Source organism: Poecilia formosa, unplaced genomic scaffold, assembly GCF_000485575.1.
Source record: "Poecilia formosa unplaced genomic scaffold, Poecilia_formosa-5.1.2 Scaffold52, whole genome shotgun sequence".
Lineage (NCBI taxonomy): Eukaryota > Metazoa > Chordata > Actinopteri > Cyprinodontiformes > Poeciliidae > Poecilia > Poecilia formosa.
In genome coordinates, this window is record NW_006799991.1 from 1,430,101 (window position 1) to 1,445,048 (window position 14,948).

The 14,948-nt window shown below is 38.2% G+C and overlaps 1 protein-coding gene across 4 annotated transcripts in view; it reads right to left on the minus strand.

Moving 5' to 3' along the window:
* Positions 1–73: 73 nt before the first annotated feature.
* Positions 74–14,948, minus strand: part of zfr2 (zinc finger RNA binding protein 2) — a 23,721-nt gene continuing 8,846 nt past the window's right edge. For all 4 annotated transcript variants that reach the window (XM_007552706.2, XM_007552704.2, XM_007552705.2 and 1 more), the window contains exons 9-19: positions 12,710–12,829; positions 11,594–11,739; positions 11,093–11,228; positions 10,247–10,449; positions 9,363–9,531; positions 7,774–7,948; positions 4,119–4,207; positions 3,654–3,749; positions 3,385–3,496; positions 3,152–3,249; positions 74–1,619 (exon numbers count right to left, since the gene is read on the minus strand). In XM_007552706.2, coding sequence (XP_007552768.1) covers positions 1,455–1,619; positions 3,152–3,249; positions 3,385–3,496; positions 3,654–3,749; positions 4,119–4,207; positions 7,774–7,948; positions 9,363–9,531; positions 10,247–10,449; positions 11,093–11,228; positions 11,594–11,739; positions 12,710–12,829 — 1,509 coding nt within the window. In that variant the 3' untranslated portion in view covers positions 74–1,454. The remainder of the gene's footprint in view (positions 1,620–3,151; positions 3,250–3,384; positions 3,497–3,653; positions 3,750–4,118; positions 4,208–7,773; positions 7,949–9,362; positions 9,532–10,246; positions 10,450–11,092; positions 11,229–11,593; positions 11,740–12,709; positions 12,830–14,948) is intronic.

The following is a 14,948-nucleotide window of genomic DNA, read 5'->3' on the forward strand; positions in this document are numbered from 1 at the left end:
CTGCTTTTGACACAACTGTATTCCTCCTTTATTTAATCTTCCCTGTCCAGAAATAATAAAAACAGGAGACGGACCGTCTGAAGAGTGTTTTATTACATCCTCTTAATTTTACGCATCACTACAAATACATTCAAATAATAGGACAGCGACGTTCACACTTCCCGTTTAAACGATACAAAAGCAGACCGCGACGTCCTTTGTAAATAAAATAAGCGGGACTCGTATATGAGGCTCTTTGTAAATAAACACCAAACTAAAACATGTCAAGTAACTCTCTCATATCGGTTTTTATGTTGTGCAACCGTCCCTTCCTCTACTATTAACTGAGACAACACTAACCACGCAAAACAACTTATAAATGTTCCCCTTACTCAGTCTTTTGTAATACACATGACGCAGGCACAAGGAAGAAAGTCAAGGGACTGTAACCTTTTGATCCGTACAGCAGATTTTCAGTCTATTTGTCTGACTAAAGATCCTCCCCTCCCCTAAACCTTCTTTGGAAGAAAAACAGGATTTCTAGGCATAATATTTAAAAAGACAGAACTATGGCTGCATACATTGTCATCTCTTAAGTGCTTCGTTTCCTCTGAATAAAACTGTGCAAGGAAAGACCTCCATCTGCAGAGACAAACATATTTTCAAGTGAGCCCCTAAAGACAAAACCTCAGAGGTTAGTTCCTGTCTATGTAGGTTTCATAACTTAGATTAGCTTTGACTTGTTTTGTAGGTTTCATAAAGGGGGGTTGAGCTCAACCCCAACGTCTCCTAAGATGTTTATACAACCGGAGGAGCTTTAACTGGTGCAAAAGTAACCTGAATATTTATACCACCTTTTTTCGCTATTTTTTTTATATCTGTAGGCACCGTAAAACATCACAGTATTGTATGTGGCTCTTACTCCTCCAACAATGCAAAGCTTCCTATATTTCATAATGAAGTATTTTTAAGCAGCAAAGTTAATTCAGTGAGATCAGGAGTGAGAGTGAGCTGGCCTGAAGAACAGCAGAGGTAAGCACTAAAAATAAAACTTGAGGTGAAGGTGTCTTAGTGTACTTGAGACTCTAAGGAGACAGGAAATAAAAGTGGTGATTGCCTAAGATAAAAAAAAACAAAAAAAACAGAGGGTTCGGTTTAATAGTGACACAAAACCGAATTGGAATGATGCATCTTTAACATTATTATTAATATTATTTTTTAAATAAAATGAAATAACTGCAGCTTCAAAATAAACTGCATTAAATCTGGTCTTCAACCATCAGCCCAAAACCTTCTCCAAATACATAATTCCTCTTGATTTAACGGTAGACATGTAACATGTAGAGTCATAGGTTATATTTATACGTGTACATCTGTGGGTTAAAGTTTTTTTCTGAGATTTAAAAAAAAAAATAATAATAGTGACATTCTACCAGTCTCTAAACTAGCAAACACCTCTGCTGTGGGGGCAGAGGTCAAGCTTCGTCCTTCTTGTCTTTTTTGCCCTCTCCCTCTCCTTCCCCCGTGTCGCTGACGTCCCGTCGGCGTTTGCGGTTGCGTGCGTTGGCCTTAGACGCTGGAAGCGACTCCATGCCCAAAACCTTGTGGATCTGACGGAAAGCAAGAAGTCGCAGAGCATGCTGGGACCAAAAAACAAACAAACAAAAAAAAAAAAACAGGAAACGTCAGAATGCGGAGATTTGTGGGCTGCATCTAACATTTGTAGCATTCAGTTCAATTACAGCGACTTTCAAAGTTTTTCGCATTAGAACCAAAAACTTCAATAGTCTTTAGAGACTTTAGGGGACATAAAATAAACAAATTAGTTCATCTATGCAGAGTGGAAGGAAAATTATGCATGGTGTTCAACATTTATGCACAAATAAAACCATGAAATGTGTGATGTGCATTTGTGTTTAGTCCCCTCCACTTGATACCCCTAAATAAAATCCAACCAGCCGCCTTTAGAAGTCAACAAATTAGTACAACAGTAGATAAAGGGGTAAACCCGTGAAGACGAAGGAACACAGCAGACAGTTTAAAGTAGTTTAACAACATCCTAACCTGTAAACATCTCACACAGTGTAGTTCTGAAAATGAAACTAACGTTCGGCCATCAACCTGCAGAACGGGCTTACAGCGGCACAATCTAAAAAGCCAAAGTTTTTAGATTGTTCTTAACTTAATGAATGTGTGTTTTGTAGACATTGTGCTTTATATAACACAAATCCTTTAAATCCACCCCTGCTGCTGACTTAAACTGACAGACAGGGCAGGAGGGTAAGAATCAAAGAAGCAGCCAAGAGCTCCATGGAAACTCTAGAGGAGCTGCAGAGATGAACAGTTCAGGCTGGAGAATCTGTCGACAGAACAACTATTAGTGATGTACTCTACAAATCTTTATTGTAGAAGAGTGGCAAGAATCCTTTCCTGTCTGGTTTGCAGTTGGTCATGATCCACGTAGGAGACAGGAAACCAATGGAACAAGGAGTTCTAGTCACATGAGACCGAATTCAACTTTTTTCCTTACATGTAAAAACCTGTGCAATGGAAAACTAACACTGAACATCTCACATTTAACTGAACATAGCACCCTCGTGGTAACACGTGGTATTAGCACCGTCATGTTGTGGCTTTTCTTCAGAGAGGAGAGGAAAGCTGGTCAGAGTTGATGGAAAAAAACCCAAAACAAACTGTCAAGTTTGCAAATGACTGAAGACCAGAGCGCAAGACTTTCATTAGATCAATAACTAAATAATGTTATCTATTTTGTTGGATTAGAATTAATCCCAATCCAAACCTAAATCCACTAAAGATATCTGTGCTAAAAACTGTTTTGTCAAAAAGATGGAGACAAAAAAAAAAAAAAAAAATCAACCTGCAGATGTGAAAAGCTGTTAGAGAAATATCCAAAAACATTTGTGTTGCAAAGAATTAACTCAAAGGCTGAATACAAAATACACACCGCACTTTTCAAATTTTGTTTGTTAAAAAAATAATACATTGTTTCCTTCCACTTCACAATTATTAATTACTTACTTTGTGTCATTCTGTCACGTGAAATCCCATTGAACTATACTGAAATGTGTTGTTTTTAACATGAAAAAACAGCATAAAAAGTTGACGTGACATAAATGCTTTCGCAGGGCGCTGCAAAGCTGCAGGTAAGCACCTGTGTGCTGGCAGTTATATCCTCCCGGGCTTGAAGCTTCATGCTCTCCAACACATCTGTTGGCTCCTTCTCACAGGGGTCCATCAGGCCGGGGCCATCTGTATGACAAGAGAGAACGGTAACAACAACAGAACCACTTTGCAGCCAAGTTCAGTTGCGTTTGCTGCATCACTGTGGAGCAAAAAACAGTTCCCATAATAAAGTTATTTATTCTGGTTGTGCTAATTTGTGACCTGGAAGCAGGATGCCTGTGGAGATGCACTCCAGGACCCGGCGCATGGCCTCCCCGGGGCTTAGCGGGCCTGAAGCGCTGCTGATCACCTTCTCCACCAGCAGCTCCATGGCCTGACAGGAGAAAGGTGAACAAACTCTAGTTTATGTTTGCACAGTCCCTCTAAAACCACTAAATCTGAACCTTTTCATGTTTGGTTGAAACCTATTATTCGTGCAATGATGATATTCATTTTATTTTATAGCTCCCAGAGAACTGAGCAGCACTTACCCAGCTGGGCAGCTTCCCCCAGGTGGGAACACGCTGACATAAATCTCTCAGCACCCGAATGACGATCACGCAGGACTGCAATCCATTTGCACGAGCCTTTAGAGAAGAAAAAGAGAAAGCCTCGTCAAAAGGAAGCATTTATTTCTGAGAATATGGACTTCTGTTGCGTCAACAATACAATTTAAGCACAGAATATTACATAAATTTTATTTACTTTGAACAAAGTTTTCAACATAATAATCAGCCATCTGCATACATTGTCTTGACAATAAAACATACTGCATTCGATCTTACATAGAAAACAATTTCATCCTATATTTTACTGTTTATATATATCCTTCGTCTTCCATATAACTATTGCACTTTAACACTTATCTGTACCATGGGAACATTTCTTACAGTACATCTAAGAATAAAAGAGCATATTTGTAACATTAACAAAAGGATTTTCCCCCTAAACTTTACCTGAAACCATTTGGCATGTCGGAGGGAAGCCAGGTTATCCAAACATTTCTTCCTGTTTAAAACATCGGGAGGATCCTTCTCTGACAGATCTGTTGAAAATAAAAAGCAGTTTTACTCGACATCTTGCAGACTTCTCATGATGAAAGCAGTATATAGCTCAAGTTGTTACTGCGTTTGATTGAGAGTAGGAATATCTCTCATAGTTCATGCAAGTATGATAATAATAATAAAAAAAAACCATCAGATAATCTGTTTTAGTCAGTATTCAAGAGGATACAAAACAGGCATCAATAAAAGGAGAAACAAAACCAGTCTGGAAGACAGTTTCTAAGTAAGACAAGAAAAAAGAAAAAAAAAATACAAATGAGTTTTCAGGAATGAAAACAGAAACAAGAAATCCCACATTCAGAGAAAAGAGGCCATGTTTGAATCCAGTCCACCTTTTACACAAGTACAGTTAGGTTTGGTTTGTCAAGAACAGACACGACTTATGAAATGAAATACATTTCCTTCAAAAGTTTTGGTTGATGCCCACCAACTTGAAAACCAAAGCAAACAGTGTTATTGATTGTATTATTTGTGACATTCAGTGGTGGTAAATAAAACTGTCTGCTCTGACAAAAAAAAAAGGAAAAAAATGAGACATTAGAGACAGTTTCTATTTTCCAACATGAGCACTGATCAGCCACAACCTTTAAAACAAATATAGTTACTAAAAGCAACCAGGATTATTTAAAAGTAAAGACAAAGTTCTGCTAAAAAAAGCTTTGGTCTTGCCGTAGCACTCAGCCACCTTTCTCTCTATCACAGCAATGTGTGCAACTGCGTAAAACTACAACGACCACAAGGTTACTGGTCCTGCTCTGTATTTTCCCCACCCAAACGATTCAAATGATCAGCTGCTTTCCTGGACTCCAGAAAAGCCCCAGAGTTTTGTTTTAAAGGCTGAAGGAACAAAAACAGTAACAGGAGTTTGCTTTGTGGCCGATCGGTACATTTCCTTCTGCTTTCTCTTTTAGCCTGAGATCAAAATATTATATTTTTGTAGTTTTTACCCAGAAAAATAAAAATTGAGTCGTTATTCTCCCAAATTTAAACTCACATCTACTTGCTCCTCAAACAGAAAACATGATAATTTATGTAAAATGTTTCCAAGCTGTTGAAACAGAGGTAATTATTCTCATTTATGTAATTTTTTCCCATTCTGAGCGTGGTAGACTTCTTGTTTTTGTTTCTCTTCCCAACAAGCCCACAAACTACAGAAGAACAAAAATCTGCTTTGGAACAAGTGTGAACAAAACTCAAATATGTAGAGTCTGTCTGCAAACATATTCTAACACATCACAAGCAACCAGGTAAAAATAAGACTGATGAAAAATATAACAGGTGTGATGATAAAATTAGCAAGAAATAAGAGAAAAACCTTTAGATAACCTGTTAGAGAAAAACATGGTTCAACCGTGTAGACCGTCAATGCAGCTGGTCATCTAAATGTGAATCTTTTATTTGTAAAAGTAAATGTGGTTAGTGACGTCTTCACTAGTCAGCCATGGGGTTTCCACATTTCCAAGTTAATGAGAGCTGTAGTGTTTAATAGAGTTACATGGAAAAACAAAAATAAAAAAATCTGTTTTGAAGCCTACACTATCATACCACTTAGAATCAAAAATCCACATTCATTACAATTTTCAAAGGTTTAATTTAGGAGCGCTTCAGACGCTCTGATGACAGTGAAGTTTTTATTATTCTTTAAAAAAAAAAAAAAGCCCTAAAAATGGATCAACTTGATCCATCAACATTTCTTCTTAGTGGTATGTGCATCAGTGTCGCCTTCACATGACTTTGGCCTGCTAGGGTCTGCTGATACAGAATGAAAGCACTGATTAACAAACCCAAATAAAATACAAGACCGGCTGAAAACATCTGCACCATGTTTTCAAAAATGATTTTAATAATATTAAAAATAATAATAAAAAACACAATATACTTAAATAACTGCAGTTACTAGAACAGGAAAAGCAGTGGTTGCAACACAATGATTCTGGTCTTTTTCTCTTCACTGTTTATGGGAACAAGCATAATGTTATGGTTTATTTAAGCTCCTCTAATAGGAGGTGGGATCAAATTCCAGAGAGAGCAGAACTTCCTCTGGCTGCAAGAGCAGAGTGTCTCTCTGCCCACACATTCCTCACTTTATCAGCTCTTTATAGGTTTCTAACATATTGTTTTTGTTTGTTTACAAGGCAGAATTTTCCATTTTGAAAGTCATGGTGTGGAAACTGAAAGAGAGCCACTTACAACTGGTGTTAAGCTGATACTTTTTTTCTTCCAATTAAAGCTGGATTTCAAAAAGACTAGAGGCAGGTATGTCAAGCAGCAGACTGCAGGCCAGCGCACCCAGTCAACTATGCAGCTGATTAAATAGCTAATCAGTTTTGTTCAGACTCTCAATATATAAATAACACAACATGAAATTATATTTTGTGTAATTAGCACATTTGTTGTATATGATTTAAAAAAAATAAAACTGTGACCAAGGTAAAATTAATTAGACTTTTTCATAACTCTGTAAAATCGCCTACAATCCTTCATATGAGTACAGTGGACCACCGTCTATTTGCACTTTAGTATTTCCAAATTTACACTAAATATAATAAGGTATATATAGTGTTTGAACAATGAAAATAGGCAGTTATAGAGGCAGAATATCGGGGATCCGCTGTATATGACACACTGACAGTGTTTGCTTGCCCTCTTTATATGGCCATGTATCAAAACAGAAGTTACAAATAAATGTCCTAAACATCATCATTATTCAGCAATTTATTGTCATTCAAGCAGCAGGAGAGAAATATTTGCTGCTCTTTCCATTTCAAATTGTTTAGCGTCAATCGTATGACATACTTTAGGTTGCGGAGGAGTATTTTAAAATATTTAGACATCGCTAACAAGCAGTGGTGGTAGGAAAGCAGACAAACATGAACACAAGTCTTTTCAGTGTTTGTTTTGGTGTCCTTCCATCTGCCTCTCCAAAAAGATGTAAGCCTAAGGGGAAACTGTCAGAACAACAGAGTCACTTTCAGTTATTAAAATCAGATCATTGTGATGCAGGTAAAGAACACTCCAGTACCTCAACATAGATAATGCCTCAAGATGATGCAGGAATGACAGACTTACCATTTACTTCAATGTAAACCTCCTACATATGAATGGTGGTGTTTATAAACAGAAAGTCTACTGGAAAGATGTTCATCCCTGGGCATTATCAGAACAATGACTGTCGTCTAAGATGAGGTTCTGGAAATTCTGCATGAGAATGCGTTCATGAAATAAAGACACACCCTGTTGGCACAGAAAGGTCGGAGAGCCCGGCTTTTGATTCCCATTAGGAAATAAATGGTCGACTAGTGTAGCTGCAAAAGAAAATGGGCAGATAAAAAAGTGGGACAAATAAAAAGGTGATTAAATTGTTAAAGGTTAAAAGAAATCTTAAATTTGGGCTTTGTAAAAATCCCAACAACATTACTTAATTCTGTGGATTACATTTAGATCCCTAGACGGTGGAGTAAGAGGGAAATTATGGGTATATTAGGTGTATTACAGATGTGTACTACACATTTGGTTGCTTGGTACTGAAAGCTTTGGCTTCTCTAACCTTTCTCGGCCGCTTTTCCTTCTGCCTGCTTGTCCTTCTCAGCAGCAGTGTCCTCCCTCATCAGCGGCGAGGTGAGAGAAATGGTCACCTGCATTTTGGGCTCCTGGCTTGAACATATCACGATGTTCGCCTCGTCGGGATGAGCCTGCACCTCATACTGATCTTCAGAAAATGTCTGCCGGTTAAAAGGACACTTGGATTACTCACTACAGAGGAGGAAGGGTGTAGGGGTAAAAATAGCCTTGTTTGGTTAAGTTATGAGGTAATACTGCTGTGTTTGTAGCCTCTGTTAAAGGCCATTGGGATTGAGTCTCCTCATTAAGAAATATAAGAGTCACTATGAGTGATTTCTCTGATGGGTCATGAAAAATGTATTTAAAGATGCAAAATTTTGAAAATAAACTGGGAGGATAATGCAACAAGTCTCATCTCACTCTGTAGGATTCAGGTGTCGTAACCAGGCAGTAAATCTAAAGATCAGTGGAAAGCTCCTTTAATAAAACATTCATACTGCCACAGCAGGAGGGAAAATAGTAAGCATCACATGATAATGTTGTATAAAGTTGTCTCGTAGCCTCACACGAAAAAACACATTTGGGTTAAATATAACAAAACAGTTGCGGAAGCATTTCTCCCAGAGCTTGAGTCCCCAGATGATGTCACATGAAGATAGTCTAGACTAAAAGCAACGAACTGAAAACAGGCCGAGTGTCACTTTAAGATTTTGTGGCACAACACTATTCTAGCAGGATACCAATTAAAATGTGGCAACAGAATTAAAGCCAGGAGCCGACCAAGAGTCTCCTTGAATGTTTTTATGTTTTGTCATTACAATTCACCAACAAAAGCCAATCTTCTCTAGAGTCTCTAGCAGCTTTGCACATCAACAGATTAAAATTCATGGCCGTTTTTCTTTGAAAAACACCAGATTGGAAGGAGGTCCTCTGTGACCAATTTTCAAATTTTGACAACTTCTCAGTTGGATTTTGGTCTGAACTTTGACTAGGCCATTATAAAATTTATGTGCTTTGCTCTAAATTATGCCGTTGCAGCTATAAATAAAATATGGAAAACATGAAATAAGGAAAAACGAAGCATTGTAAATGCTACTGTCCACTGTATTGAGGTAAAGTTTTGACTGTTTAGGTAATATTAGGTTTAGGTAATATTTCAAAAGTGTGTACCTTTTTTGAGGTTATTTATGTCTGAGCCAACTTGAAAAATTGAGTTTAATACTTTTCCTAAGGTAATACATGCAGCAATGATATTTGTGAAGTCAAATTTAAAAGATGCTTTTCCTCTCCCACGGCACAAACATCAGGAGAGGAAGCCTCTGGTTCTCCTTTTACCTGTTTCACAACTACCTCTCTTTCAGCCAAGTCTGTAGATGACAAGAAATAATGTTGCTTCCTCTTTAAGTAATGAACTAATGACACAATTTTAAAACTTCCTTTGAATAATATCCTTGTGGTTCTTTTTTTTCCATCTCTCAAGATCATATAAAAGAGGAAGTAACTCACCCGAAAAGCCCAGAAAATACATATTTGGAGTATAAAACCCATCTTTCAAATGATTAACTGAACGCTTACCGATAGTTCCTTTGGCAGCTGCTTGGCGATGCTCTTCAGTAATGAGACGGTGGGTTTCTTAGCTGTTAGTAGTATGAGCTCCACATTCCTGTCCCCGCGAAGCAGCAGGCCTTTGGCTAGGATCCCCACCCTCATCACACCTTTTAGCATCCGGGCCGGGTTCTCAGCACTGACAAGAAAAACCGCACATTAAGGTTCAAGGCTCAACTTGAAATATATTTCCAAATGTCCACAGATTCAAAACGGCGCACTAAAATTAAAGAAGGAAATATGACGCACTGACTTTATTTTATGAATGGTGATGTGAACTCTTCAGTTAGAGTAATTATGACTTGGGCTATCTTCTTTCACCACAGGTATTGTTGAAACTGTGAAGCCCAATACACCACAGGAAGTGTATCTAGATACTGTGACCTCCCCACTCTCAGTTCACTGCTACTAACGATGCACAATAAGCAACAGCCAGCCACAAAGAGTAATGTTACCTTTGCTCTACTACAAGTAGACTGACATCTTGTAACGTCTTGATGTAAAACATGTTGCCTCTAAAAGCAAATATGACTTATAGCAAATGATGAATCAGTCAAAACTTTTCCTGCTTTTGAAAAATAAAAAGTTTTTATGAATTTTCTGTATTTTTCAATATTTGTCTAAAAGGTTAAAATATAAAATCAAAGTTGTTTGATTCATTCAAACAATTTTAGGATTTATCGATTATTTTTCATATTTCCTAGGTTTAATTTTAACATTTTGATGTCCGATGCAGCACATTCCAGGGCTATGATATCTAAGCATAAGAACGTCTATGTTAGAAAACCTAATGTCACTTTAGACATTGTCATGTCACTCAAAGCACTGCGATAAAAAGAGGCCTCTCCACTTGCCTTGTAGCCTCTCCCTCAGCAGCAGTAGAGGGTACGGCTGGTTCTTCCTTGTCGAGCAGAGAGTCTGACACCAGTTTCAGAGCTCGTTCAGAATGAGAGACAATCCTCTGAACAGCTTGGAGCTCCTCTTCCACCGGGTAAATAGTTGAATGCTTGGCCATGATGTGACGATCATCAGCAGAGTCAGGGCGCCGGACACAATTCTTAAAGCAGAGACACACTCATGGTCAATGCCAATATTCTTTAAATTGCCTGTTAAACAACTCCTTGACGTCCCAAAATATGTTTTATTCATGGTAATATTCTCAGTTTTGTTTTCATTTAGGCTCAGGATTTATTTCAATTAATGTTTTTTTTTTTTGTCTTTAGGACAATCTAGAGAGGCTTTTTTTTTATAGAATGAGGCAGATTTTAATTTCATCCACAAGAGAATGAAAAGTAATATCCTGCTTATCAAAGACTAAATAAAAAAAAAGATGAAACACACAAACAGGGCCCAGCACAGAACCCTGAGGGACGCCATATTGGAAAAAAGGAATAATACTGTCCAAGACCGACAGAAAAAGTCCACAGGATTAGAGTAGAACAATTTAAGAGCAGTGTCTGCACACAGTTCAAGATACGGTGGAGGCACTGATGGTGGACAGGTCTAAAACTGATAAGGCAGCATTATCGTCAGGGTCAGAAGGTCGAAGTAGATAATTAAAATCGTTAATCTCTTGCTTCAGTGATGATAATGCTATGAAGAGTTAGGATAATTCTAATCTTATTAAACATGAGATAAGTGTTATATTTTTTCTTTACAGCAATCCACCATACACACCAAATGAAGAACAAGATGCTCACCAGTAGAGGGGGCACTGGCATGCCAGGGCGACTCATGAGAGGTGGAGGAGGTGGAGGAGGCATCCTGCGCCTCTGCTCCCCCCAGTACATCTGCTCCTCCTCCATCCTTCTCCAGTACATGTCCTCCTCATACCGTCTGCATGAAAGAGGGACAATTTACCCACCCACTAATGTAAATAAAGTCAACTTTAAAAAATATTGTGTTGTAAAATATTTTGTTCTGAACTACTCTAGAAAACTAGTAAAAAAAATTTTTTTTTTTTTTTTTTTTGATAAACGAGGAAAACCATGTGAGTGAGAGGCATCACACGCAGTCTATTCATGTGAGTCTTACTGTCAAGTGCTCAACTTCACCCACTTCCCTTTTACTGCCGTTACCAACGTGGATGCAACTTACTCATTCTGGCTTTTTTAGTCACTTCTGTAGCAACAATAACATCTTTCAAAACTGACGTCAAAATGGGAAGAAGTTTAGGCCTGTGACAAAGAGTCAAGCCGGACCTCATCTCCATGTGCCAGCGCTGCTCATCCTCTCTCTGTCTCTTCAGCACAGCCTTCTGCTTCTGCTTCTTCAGCTTGCTCTCTTGAAGCTTTCTGGCCCGATTGCTTGGCTTGATCTCCACAGGAAGCTCTGGGTTCACTTTTTTCTGCAGAAAATCAGAAGTTGGCAGAGCAAATGAAGACAGATACAATCGACAGGTTTTTCTATTGCCAGATCTCATATTTAAATTTACAGATCACAAGTGTTATATTAGGTTGATAATTGCCCCTAAGACTTCTTCCTCATTTCTTCTTTAATCTGACTTGAGAATTAAGTTGCTTTCTTTCATTTGAAGAGTGCAGAAGAAGGTTGGAGCAACAGCTTCTTATTCCCTCCGCTTTATTTATGTGGTGGTGGAGACGTTTCAGGATGATTATCATGGTTTCTCACATTAAAATTTAAGGTCTATTTACATTTACAATTCTAGGCTCATTTTTCTTTATTTGCCCTTCAGTTTATTTTGACATTGGAGTACAAAAACCTAACATAGTTACATATTTTTTAAATGTTCATCTCAATAAATCTTGAAACTGTATTGAAAATTGTGCCTCACTTCTAAGTTGTACCTTATTTAATAATGTAGCAGAGTGAATGTGAAACAGGAAGCTTTTAAAATAGATGTTCAGTCATCAGCAAACCAAATACTGTCAACCTGAAAAACCGATTCTACTTAAACAACCTACAGAAATCACCTTGAACCAAGAACCACAGTTCAAACTAAGATTTACAATAAAATGGGTCGAAGCATCATGATGCTTTCTGAAAGTAAAGTGGGCGACTTCAGAGGAAGTAGAAACACAAGCAGCTCAGGAGATTTAAATTATGACTTGATCACAGGAAACACAAGACTAAACCAAATCATGCAAACATCCAGGCATTTTGTGGGTAGCCACCAATAATCTACAACTCTTTGAAGAAACTTGTGCAACATAAGTTAAAAGTATATCTTAAATGTACTTCTTTCAACCAAGTTAAACTTCCTGTACACTGTTTTTCACCAAAAAATGTATACTTTCAGTTACAGCACCGTAGTACAGATGTATCTGAAAGGGTCAATCAAACAGGAAGCAGCTTACTTTGTATTGCAGTCTGTGCCTCCGTCCCTTTAGGTGCATGTCTTTAGCATTGGGGTCATTGAAGCTGCACTCACAGAGTTTACAGTGAAATCGAATCACCTTTCCATCCTCGTTGCGTACCTGAAAGCACAAGACTCCAGTGAACAACGTAAATAAATCATATTTTAATTCTTTAGCTGTACATTTTAAAGCATATTTCAAAAACTATTTGGCCTTAAAAGGTGTTAATGATTTAAATTTTTAAAAAAGAAAAAGAACAGCAGCACATAATAAACTACACCGAATTTTAGTTTGAAAACAAAGCACTTTGTAGAACAACAACAACCTGAAGTATTTATCATACAGTGGTGTGAAAAAGTGTTTGCCCCCTTCCTCATTTCCTGTTTTTTTGCATGTTTGTCACACTTAAGTGTTTCGGAACATCAAACCAATTTAAACAATAGTCAAGGACAACACAAGTAAAGACAAAATGCAATTTGTAAATGAAGGTGTTTATTGTTAAAGGAGAAAAAAAAATCCAAACCATCAAGGCCCTGTGTGAAAAAGTGATTGCCCCCTAAACCTAATAACTGGTTGGGCCACCCTTAGCAGCAACAACTGCAACCAAACATTTGCGATAACTTGCAATGAGTCTTTTACAGCGTTCTGGAGGAATGTTGGCCCACTCATCTTTGCAGAATTGTTCTAATTCAGTTACATTAGAGGGTTTTTGAGCATGAACCGCCTTTTTAAGATCATACCACAACATCTCAATAGGATTCAGGTCAGGACTTTGGCTAGGCCACTCCAAAGTCTTCATTTTGTTTTTCTTCAGCCATTCAGTGGTGGACTTGCTGGTGTGTTTAGTATCATTGTCCTGCTGCAAAACCCACGTTCGTTTCAGCTTGAGTTCACGAACAGATGGTCGGACATTCTCCTTCAGGATCTTTTGATAGACAGCAGAATTCATAGTTCCATCTATCACAGCAAGTCTTCCAGGTCCTGACGCAGCAAAACAGCCCCAGACGATCACACTACCACCACCATATTTTACTGTTGGTATAATGTTTTTTTTCTGAAATGCAGTGTTCCTTTTACGCCAGATGTAATGGGACACACACCTTCCAAAGAGTTCCACTTTTGTCTCATCGGTCCACAGAATGTTTTCCCAAAAGTCTTGGGGATCATCAAGATGTGTTTTGGAAAAATTGAGACGAACTTCAATGTTCTTTTTGCTCAGCAGTGGTTTTCTTCTTGGAACTCTGCCATGCAGGCCATTTTTGTCCAGTCTTTTTCTGATGGTGGAGGCATGAACGCTGACCTTAACTGAGGCAAGTGAGGCCTGCAGTTCTTTGGACGTTGTTGTGGGGTCTTTTGTGACCTCTTGGATGAGTCGTCGCTGCGCTCTTGGGGTAATTTTGGGCCTCCGGCCACTCCTGGGAAGGTTAACCACTGTTCCATGTCTTCGCCATTTGTGGATAATGGCTCTCACTGTGGTTCGCTGGATTCCCAAAGCTTTGGAAATGGCTTTCTAACCCTTTCCAGACTGATAGATCTTAATTACCGTCTTTCTCAATTGTTCCTGGATTTCTTTGGATCTCGGTATGATGTGTAGCTTTTAAGGATCTTTTGGTGGACTTCACTGTGTCAGGCAGCTCCTATTTAAGTGATGTCTTGATTGAAAATAGGTGTGGCAATAATCAGGCCTGGGTGTGGCTAGAGAAATTGAACTCAGGTGTTAAAAACCAAAGTTATAGTATATTTTAATGAGGGGGGGCAATCACTTTTTCACACAGGGCCATGATGGTCTGGATTTTTTTTCTCCTTTAATAATAAACACCTTCATTTACAAATTGCATTTTGTGTTTACTTGTGTTGTCCTTGACTATTGTTTAAATTGGTTTGATGTTCCGAAACACGTAAGTGTGACAAACATGAAAAAAAACAGGAAATGAGGAAGGGGGCAAACACTTTTTCACACCACTGTAGTTGAGATCTCATCAGTCCCTTACATCATTCTGGAAGAATGCTGGTCCTTTTTCTCTTTTGTTTTTTTTTGTTTTTTTAAACAAGACATTGTTCATGTGCAGCTTTGTCACAGCATTGCAACACATTCCTTCTTATCCTTTTCAGCCAATATGCCTGGCCATAAATTGAAGGTCAAAACAGGTGAAGACATTCATTATAAAATGTTCTACTTTACGTGAAGGTACATATGCTGTGACATTTTTAGCAACCGTCAAAGGGTTGTTTTTTTCCA